This window comes from Silene latifolia, chromosome 10 (genome assembly GCF_048544455.1).
Source record: "Silene latifolia isolate original U9 population chromosome 10, ASM4854445v1, whole genome shotgun sequence".
Taxonomy (NCBI): Eukaryota; Viridiplantae; Streptophyta; class Magnoliopsida; order Caryophyllales; family Caryophyllaceae; genus Silene; species Silene latifolia.
Window position 1 is genome coordinate 94,588,631 of NC_133535.1, and position 10,410 is coordinate 94,599,040.

The 10,410-nt window shown below is 36.7% G+C and overlaps 1 protein-coding gene across 2 annotated transcripts; it reads left to right on the forward strand.

Moving 5' to 3' along the window:
• The first annotated feature begins 3,617 nt into the window (after positions 1–3,617).
• On the forward strand, positions 3,618–10,093 carry LOC141605753 (lycopene epsilon cyclase, chloroplastic). Of its 2 annotated transcripts, none has more exons than XR_012526456.1 (11): positions 3,618–4,158; positions 4,484–4,655; positions 4,946–5,081; positions 5,176–5,286; positions 5,355–5,457; positions 6,317–6,460; positions 6,535–6,642; positions 8,422–8,529; positions 8,627–8,755; positions 9,122–9,254; positions 9,849–10,093. XR_012526456.1 is itself a non-coding variant. In XM_074424638.1 (11 exons), the coding sequence occupies exons 1-11, from the start codon at positions 3,850–3,852 to the stop codon at positions 10,015–10,017; spliced, it is 1,611 nt and encodes a 536-aa protein (XP_074280739.1). In that variant the 5' UTR covers positions 3,618–3,849; the 3' UTR covers positions 10,018–10,093. The 2 variants fall into 2 exon arrangements, 1 of the variants encoding a protein (XP_074280739.1); XM_074424638.1 differs by having other exon boundaries at positions 8,422–8,518.
• The last annotated feature ends 317 nt before the right edge of the window (positions 10,094–10,410 follow it).

Here is a 10,410-nt window from a genome sequence, read left to right on the forward strand (position 1 = left end):
ATAAAGTCGAGAGTCTTATGATGATAAGATCTTTCATATCTGTTTTACATCAACAAGGTTGAGTAGGTTATTCATATTGATGAAAGTGGAATTACTATGATAGAGTCATAGTCATTCACTGAACCTAATAAGTTGTTGATCACATGAAATCGATTGCTAATGTTTCCGCCATTAGAACGATCATGTATGTCATTATATGCGCATGCCATGATGAATCATATGCTGGGATCATAATAAGTCAATAACAAGTTAATTCGAATGATGGTCTTTTGAAAGCCTTAAAGAACATCCTTTAAGATTCTTGAGCAGAATTGAGGATTCGTTCTTATGTTTGGATTATATACTAAGTTGTGCGTTGAAGGGTTACACGAACTTTAGTTTCCAAACCTATAAGGATTTATTGAAATCCTAGGCTGATTTTATTGACTTAAGGAGTGAGTAACTAGAAAAATATTTTAGTTTGAACCATTGCAAGTTCTACAAACAGAATCTAAGTACATTGTGATAAGATGGTCAATGTAGGGAATGAGAGTAAATTTCCTCTACCAAAGACTTTATCACAAGTTATATGATAACAGTGGGAGCATCTTCCAAGTACAAGAGCCCAAGTCTAGTAAGAAGACTAGACATATACTTAGATAAATTCATGTTATTAGAAATAACATTGAATAGAAGGAAATAACAATTAATAAAGTTGGAATACATGGATACATGGTATATCCATTTACCAAGCTTCAATTACAATTTAATTAGTGTAAAATGTACAATACAGATTATAGGATATGAAGTAGTAATAAGGTATTGACTATTCATATGTGATAATCGCATTTATCGTTTGAGTTTCTTTAAACTCATTCATTACTTTGTTAAATCCAAATGGGTTGTTGAGATAATATTGAACCCCATTGAAGTGAACTGGATTGACATAGTATGCGCCCCTGGTTGCTTATAGAAGGTGACGTCTCGAAGTAACTAGAGTGTGATGCGATTGATGGCAAGTTCAAATGCCATAGGGTCATATGGGATGACTAGTCGATCACATAGACAGACTATATGGGACACTCTGTTGGGCAGTGACCGCTTATAGAGTTCCGGAAATTCATAAAGCCTGGTCGTGGCAAGAGCTACTATAGTATTCTTATGAGTCGATTCTTTTTGCTAGAGACTATTCGCCCAAGTTGGCACAAATTTCTGAATGGCTTTGATTTATACTCTACCGCTGTCGTAACTGTAGTCAAATGAGTATATTTTGGGTCATGATGAACTGTGGCTATACGAAGGGAATAGTGTGATAGTAATTGTCCACCCCCTTGTCAGGGTTGTTTAAAATCTCAGGGCCACTTGAGGAGTAGTGAACTGAAAATGCGTGGCCACGCTCGGAAGGTATCTACGGTAGATAATTCCGGTCAGACAGTTACTCTCCAGATCGAGGAAACCACTCAAGATATGATCAAATGCAAGTACGACCTGCGAGACACCTTGCATTGAATGAGAGATTGTAATAGGACAAGATAATTGGTGACGCACACTTGTCTCGGACAAGTGGGAGATTGTTGGAGTATGTGTCCTCAACAATAGTGCGATCACATGTTTAAATCTCAAATTAAGAATACGTAAGGGATGATTCATTTATATAGTCAACTGATCAACATTAATCAGTAATGATTGGCTAACTAGAGTTTGACATTACTGTCGTTTGACGGTGGTGATCAGTTGATCCCTTAAGGTCACACCTATAGGACAATTCCCTTAATAGACAAGTTGATTAATTGTATGACGATACAAGTTAATCAATTCCTTAAAATTGAACAATTCATTTGCGAGAGAGAATATTTAAATCTTATTGTAATTTGATTAAATAAGATTTATTTAGTAATTAAAATATTTTATTACTAAAATTGATTATTGTTTATGAAACAATTGAGATAAGAATGAATGGTTAATTATAATTACAATATGTTGTGAATTATAATTATATGACCCATTTTATTTATGTGATCAAGAATCACTAGACAATTTGTTATATGTAATTAATGTATAAAATGATATTTATTTGATAAATATGCATTAAATTAATTAATAACTTGTTACATGCTACGTGTAACATATTGTGTGACAAGTGACAAATTGACAAAATAAAATGGTAGTCCATTTTACATATGGACTGAAAAATGGAGGGTGGAAGGAGTTAGTGGGTGATTTATTTTATGTGATAAAATAAGAATAATCATACCTATCCTACAGTAGCCTTACATACCTACTATTTGGAGAAGAACAAAAGGAAAAGAGGTAGCCATGTATTGGCACAAGACCTTACACCACCCCGCCCTTCCTCCTTTTATGATGAGATTTTTGTTCTCATTTTTTCACTTCTCCATATTCTCATGCATGCATTCTTGTCTTTCTCTCTCAACTATTTATAAAACTAGCTTTAGAATACATTAGATTGTTCATCCAAAATTCTAATAACAAAATTGGATTACTAGTGTAGTAATAAGAATATTATTAGAATTAATTTAAGGATACTAGTATATTAATCTAGTTAGTTAATATATTAGTTTAAGAGATTTGTTTTGGGTGCAATCAAGAGGAAGATCTCAATACTTGGGATTAAGGAGGATCATCCATTACATTTAAGCTCAAGAACAAATAAGGAAGGTGACCTTATTTGTGCCCTTATTTCGAGCCATATAACAATGTAAGGAACATTGTATTTCTTATTTTATCTCTTATTTTGTTATGCATGCATTAGATCTAATGAACTCATATTAATATGTTAATTACTTCACTATTAGAAGAGTCTAATAATAGGTATATGAACCTAACAGGGCGGGATTAGGTGTTCAGTAAAAAGGACTTCCTAATACGTACCCTCACCCCTTACTCCAGATCTCTGTGAACATCCGTGTTCATTGGCATCCACGAGTGTCATTCTAGACATAAAATGCTAAGGGTAACGAGTTCTTAGTGTTCATGTCACTACTTTGTGTCTTGACATGACACAAGGTATTCGAACGCTTCCAATTTCCCATAAAAATTGGTGGCGACTCCACAAATGCAGGCTTATTCAACTTTTCACCGGTTTCAATGCCTCATAAATCGGTAACGGCCCATGACGTGCTTTGGCTATCCAAGATTCCGTGGGAGAAGTGCCGCCGCCTTAAACACTTCACAAACGCGTTGGTGCGCGCGGCGCGGGTGGCCCATGTCCACAGGTGACGTATATACATGAATACAAATGAGGGTTATGCAATAGAAATATATGTAAAGGAATGAATCTAGAACCATCTTTACAATTATGGACGTTCATACTATAATTATGGACATTTATAATAGGTCTGACTTATGATATCCATAATAAGTTTTTTCAATATTTCACCCTTCTTAAATTTAGGGAAGACATAATATCACTCCTAAATTAGGAATGACACTCATGGGACAATAAATATTAACATCCCCTTAAACTTAGGTTGTATTGTTATGAGAGTATTAAAAAACGTATTGCATTATCATTCTCCTAAACTTATGACGGATAGTGGTGTATTAACTATTAAACGAGAATTTGGGTTGATTTTGTGACGGTGGTCCATTAAAGAGTTGCCATGTAAGCATTTGGTAGACAGTTATCGAGCTAAAAATCAAAGCACCAAAATCCCGTCTGTTTTCTCTTCCCCCGCGCCTTATCTCTTCCTATCCACACACTGCGAAGCAGCATCTCCCATGGCGGAAACTCATATTCATCAACCACCATTTCCACCTAATTGAATTAAACCCACTAATACACTCACTCACTCACTCACTCACATTCTTCTATTTTCATCGACAAACTAGTAGTAATTCAGGAAGATAATGGAGTGTTGTTGTTCGCTTGGACCGCCCAAGTTCGCGGCAATGTCAGTATCTCCAGGCCATCATTACAGTAATTTGAAGATCACAACAGTTTCGAAACGACGGAAAGTGGATTATTATTGCTTTAGTAGTGGCAGTAGAAATAGTAATAATATTAAGGCCATGAATAGTAGTGAAGGTAGTTGCGTAGTTACTAGAGAAGACTTCGCGGACGAAGAGGATTTTAAAAAAGCAGGAGGTTCAGAGCTTTTATATGTTCAAATGCAGAAGAATAAGGCCATGAATCATCAGTCCAAACTTGCTGATAAGGTTCTATTTCTTATTCTCATTTCATTCGCAAATAATACTAGTAAGTCTCCTCTTAAAAATATTGTAAAACCAACAAGTTTAGAATACTAACACGGACATGGTGTTTTTTCAAATATAGTTAGGGTTTTTATTTTGGGACATACACATACTTGATAATGACGTTTGCAGAAAGCACAATACAGATTGTTCATGAATATCGATGTAAAATGCATGTCTCATATATATACATGCTATTTCCTTAAAATAGCAATCTGCATAATTTTGATGATATATATGGTAGTATGGTACTTGACAAATTTGATTCTTTTGGCAATGTTTGTTGTAGCTGCCCCGGATATCGGTAGGAGATGGTGTACTGGATTTGGTGGTTATTGGATGCGGTCCAGCGGGTCTTGCATTAGCTGCAGAAACAGCTAAATTAGGATTGAAAGTTGGCCTCATTGGTCCCGATCTTCCTTTCACCAATAATTATGGAGTTTGGGAGGATGAATTCAAAGGTATACTACCCTAAAACATATCAACAGATTCTTGATGGAATCACCCTCTTTGTGTTTTTAACATTGGAGTAAGGCTGTATAAATGTATACACATCCGACCCCTTCACATCATTGCCGGTTGTGTAATTGTGGGACTGTGGGAGTGATACAACTAGCTATATATGGTCTCATGTAGACTGTTTTTTCGTTAGCGGTGACCTGCTCTGCAGCAAAATTTTACACCTACCAGATCTGTATTTATAGCTTCAGTATCTGGTGAACTAAATTTGGTCCAATGTATTGGATTTCAGCTCTTGGACTTGAAGGCTGTATCGAGCAGGTCTGGCGTGATACCATCGTGTATATAGATGATGATAACCCTATTCTAATTGGTCGAGCTTATGGACGAGTCAGCCGGTATTTACTTCATGAGGAGCTAGTGAAAAGGTAGAATTCTGTCTATGTTTGTTCTTCAACTATATGACTGTCTAATAATGTTTGCCAGTTCCGTAGGTTCATAATTCATATTAATTTTTCTTAGGTGTTTCGAGTCAGGTGTCTCGTATCTTGGTGTGAAGGTCGACAAGATCATGGAAGGACTTGACGGACATAGTATTGTGGCTTCTGAATGTGGTATCACTATTCCGTGCAGGTAAATAGTTTTTAACTTTTGTTCATTGTCGTGGATTATTAACAGTCACTGAAAAATCGTGATTTTAGGCTTGCGACTGTTGCATCTGGTGCAGCATCTGGAAAACTCCTGGAGTATGAGGTTGGTGGGCCAAGGGTTTGTGTGCAAACAGCTTATGGTCTGGAGGTGGAGGTATTCTATGCATTGTCAAATACCCTATGGATATGGTCCCTATCTATTCTATTTCATTGTTTTACATTTAGTTTTAGAGAGGTAGATGCAAGTGGGGCTAAGTAATTTTTAAGCATGTAGATTGCTTTTATAATCATGTGAAATAAGTTACGGATTAAGGTGAGACCCATAGTATAGAAAAAGTGAATTTTGGTCCAAAAACAAAATGGAAATTTCGAACAGTCAAAATGGAACACAGGGAGTACAGTTTAAGTTGTGTTTTTGAGCATAAGTTGCTGGTTTTAATTAGTTGAGCAGACATATCGTCGTCAGTGACTCTGTTAGTCTGATGGAGAATTACTTGTTTCTCCGATGTTTTTTGTTAAAACTCTATGAAGCCATGTCGCCTCATTGAAAGAACATATGAAGGCATTTAACACCTAATAATGCCGAAAGTCTTGTAGATCTCTTTTGTAGAGAATCATTGATTTCTTGCTAAGTATGTTTCAGCAGTGATTAGGTTCTGCTCAAATTGATACAGTAGAATGTATACCGGTACAAATATGGGAATAGAAACAAAGTGAGATTTGGGTCACGATTTTTCCCCTGAAATCACTAGCATATCATTTTATTTGGCAGTCTTAGTCTATACATTTTCTTGCCAATGATTTAAATGTAGCTTGGCAATGATGGATTAAAATAACGGAAGATTTCCTTATCCCCGTCCCCTTTTAAAGTTTTTTTTTTTTTTTTTGGGTGAAAGATTTGACCACCTCTACTTTGAAGGTAAAAGATGATCCCTTGTTAGATGAGGTTTTTGCATATATGAGTGATATACTGATATGACTAATTGGTGTCTCCTGAATACTTATACTTTCAGGTTGAAGGCAGTCCTTACGATCCCAACCTGATGGTGTTCATGGATTATAGAGATTACAGTAAACAAAGCTTCCAGTCTCCAGAGGCAAAGTATCCAACATTTTTGTACGCAATGCCAATGTCCCCTACAAGAATTTTCTTTGAGGTCAGCCTCTTCTAATTCTATTTTTTGTTATATTTATTCAACCCCCTAAAAGTTATCTAATTAATTATATTCAGGAAACTTGCTTGGCTTCGATAGATGCAATGCCATTTGATTTGCTTAAGAAAAAGCTCTTGGCACGTCTAGAAACTATGGGTGTTCGGATCATTAAAACTTATGAGGAGGTATGTTCTCTGATAAACTCTACATTACAAGTTAAGTGATGTTCTGGCTTTCTTTCGGAACTTCAGATGAGTTGCTCCTGCAACAATCAATGTCAGAGCATTTTTTTTAGCAGTGTAAAATTTTTTTTTTTTTTTCTTTAGCATCTAATAACCTTATGATTTCATGACTGATAAAGGGAAAAGGCTCAGGTCACTTGATAGCTTGACCCTTGACTTCACACTCACTTCTTCAAAAATGCTTCTAAATCTAACTTAGTCCGGTAAAAAATGACTAGATTACCAGAATGTAAGTGGGCAATGGTTCTTGGTTATTCCAAAGTAGCAATTTTATTTTAGGTCTGCTTGGAGTGGCTTGGTGAAAGATCACAATAACGACCTCTACTTGCGTATGAGCTACTACTATTTAGCCGATTTCTGCCATTTGGATATTTTAGTGGATTTTTGATTTAAGTTTGCAACGTTTTTGTCTGTTAATAGAACTCTGGGTAAGAAAGCAGGGTTTCTTACTTTACAGGATACCATATTGGCTTTCAATCCTGCTCCCAGCATCGTACCAAAAGGCCTAATCATCCTGTGGATGGTTGATAGCTAGAACTCCCTGCATGTGATTTACAAAAAACATACACCACCTGAGAGTTTCCAAAATGCCCCAGATTAGTGACTTTATTTACGTAGGAGAATGTCTACTATACTCAAAATACCCAGATAAGTGACTTAATTTGAGCAGCAGTACGCCAACTATGCTAAAAAAATATTCTAAAACACCCCAACTGGCTAAGTTGCTCATACTCGTTTAGAAGTATCCGACACGAGTGCGTGTCCAAGTGTCAGTCTCGTCCATTTTATGGAAAATTTGCATATTTTAGCTTAAAATGAGGTGTCGAAGCGTCATACCCTTGTCCAAATGTCGAGTGTCAGACACGAGTACGTTCAGGAAACAGAAGAGTCGCAGTAACATAGCCAGAAGGACCACATGAACAAAGAAGATAGAAATGCTACCTAGTCTCTATAACTTTGAGGAAAGGTACAGAGATCTCCTTGTCATAGATTTATGATGATACAAGTATTTAACTTGGTTTAAGGGCACCAAATATATATAGATAGCAAAGGATCATTTTAAATACATGGATTTCCTGTGCTTTACTCCGTTGGGAAATTTATTGTGTCGTTAGTGTTGTCTCAAATGGACACAAGTAAGACAACCTATCTCTTCGATTTCCCTTGCCATCAGATGAACTTATTTCACAGGATCAATAGATTGACATTTTCCTTGTGTAACCAAATCTCAAATGGCTCTATTTGGTATTTGGTGCTAGAAATAAGGCTTTTTGCTCTTTCGTGTCTCTAATTTTAGCAAAGAGGAAAAGATATTCTGATAGCCGAATTTTTGGTGAAATTCATAGGGATGTAAGCTCAAATTCCTCTCCTAATGCCTCACGCATGCTTAACCATTTTCCATGTCTTTGAGAGAAGATATTATCTCTCAATGCTCCTGCTAAAATTGGAAAGGTTGCTGAATGATCTGGGGCCAGCTAACATGAAGCTAGTTTATCTGTTTTCCTATTCGAGATCTAGTTCTTTTGCTAAAAGCTCTTGGTTACATTTTGGGAGGCAGTGTACAAATATTTTATTAGAATAACTAGGACCTAGGTTTTGTGATTTGGCGTGTTTTACTTTCGCCATCACGGTTCATGCACCGTGTCAAATGTTAGTCACATTCATCCCAACTGTTTTTATTGCAATGCGCTGGATAATAGGACACATATATATATGATGCAGGAGTGGTCTTACATTCCTGTCGGAGGCTCTTTACCCAGTACAGAGCAAAGGAACCTTGCATTTGGCGCTGCTGCAAGCATGGTGCATCCAGCCACAGGCAGGATACAAGTAGCTTAATGACAGTTCCATAGTGTAATATAATAAACTGATGTCATGCTCAGAGTAGAGTGATAACTCCTATGTGATTTGACTTTACGGCCTACAGGGTATTCAGTTGTGAGATCATTATCTGAGGCTCCTAATTATGCTTCTGCAATTGCAAATTTAGTCAAGACTGGTCACTCCAAAACTACAATTCTTGGACAGAGGCGTGTGGAGAATATCGCTATGCAAGGTATGTATAATACAAGTCTGGATGCAAATGATATTACAAAGCCCTCCAATTTTTTTTTTTTTTTTTTTTTTTTTTGTCAGTGTATCTCGTGAGACGGTTGTTTGCATAGCCATTACTCCTATTATTAAATGTTGAATACAACATTCAATGAATTGGTTGTTTGCATGCAACCACTGTCTCGTAAGTTTTTGTAAAGTTTCGAGTCTTTTGACCAGTAGACTGTCCTGTGAAATAAGTTCATCTGTGTGAGCATTTTTCCTCTTTGCTAAAATTAGAATTTCACCAAAAATTCGGCTATCAGAATATCTTTTCCTGTTTGGGCCTTAGTTGATTCTGTGTGATTGATCCGACCTTTCATTGGCGCAGCATGGAATACTCTCTGGCCTCAAGAAAGGAAACGCCAGCGAGCATTTTTCCTGTTTGGGCTAGCACTTATTGTGCAGCTTGATATTGAGGGAATACGGTCATTCTTCCGGACCTTTTTCCGGGTACCAAAATGGTAACACGTGCTTACTTGTCTCAACACTTCATTTTTATATGCCCCTGCTTTATGCTTACTTCGTGAACTGTTGGAGTATAGGGTTAGTTAACAGTCAGTTAGTTTGTTAGACTGTTAACTAACAACCCTATACTCCAACATGAACCAGTTAATATGATTTGGCATGACTGATACTAAGTGGTAGCATACAAAAGTGAGTGGAAGCTCCACCAAATTAAATACTGAAGAGTATTGCAGGATGTCAGTATCTTTCGTTTGCGCATCACTCTTTCGATCTTCTTGAGTTCCACACTTCCACCCCTTGTTTCAACATGGAATTTTAGATTGTATAGAAGAGGACCTTAGTTTGGAAATCCGTGCCTCAGGTATGCTAAAGCCCAAGGCTCAGAGGCACTAGCCAAAACCTCCTTGGTGCACCTTAAGTGCGCCGGCCTGATAGACAAGGCAGACTACTACTACAATTGCGACATGTTTTTTTTTCTTATAATTCTTTTATTATTATGCCTTTGTCTTTGACACAATATCCCCATCGCCTACTTCTTTACATGTCAATTGTTTTGTGGTCACTGATCAGTTGTATAAAATTGGATGCAGGATGTGGGAGGGATTCCTTGGGTCTAATCTGTCATCTGCAGATCTTATATTGTTTGCGTTCTACATGTTTTTCATAGCGCCACATGATTTGAGGATGGGGCTTATAAGGCATTTACTCTCTGATGCAACCGGTGCGACAATGATAAGAACCTATATGTCATTATCTTGATTGTTTTAGTACTCTGTATATTTTGTACAAAGAAAAATACTTTATGCAATGTGATTAAGCTGATGCAGTATGATCATCTACAAGTGTGTCTCCAAAGGATTATGTACTTTTGGTTTTTATGTTTCTCCCATCCCTCACTGCCGCTTTCAACAGTTCTCATGTTTAAATGACTGTTTTAGTGATATATCCTACTCATACCCTATAATGAATATCCGATTTTCCAACGATGAACGCATAATTGAAAATTTTCCATAACTTTTACCTACTTTTTTTCGTTCTTAATTAATTAATTGTAGAAATTTAGTTTGATGGTAGCAAGTGAGACTTGCTGAAAAGAGTATTCTTGATAGTTGCTTTATTATTATTTTTTGCCTCAAACGGTTTACCAAACAG

Bases quoted from the DNA above. Each gene is read 5' to 3' on its own strand.
- LOC141605753 (XM_074424638.1), top strand. From the start codon at position 3,850: ATGGAGTGTTGTTGTTCGCTTGGACCGCCCAAGTTCGCGGCAATGTCA. The intron at 5,287-5,354 runs GTAAATAGTTTT...TCGTGATTTTAG, and splicing joins GGTATCACTATTCCGTGCAG to GCTTGCGACTGTTGCATCTG. The intron at 8,756-9,121 runs GTATGTATAATA...TCATTGGCGCAG, and splicing joins GGAGAATATCGCTATGCAAG to CATGGAATACTCTCTGGCCT.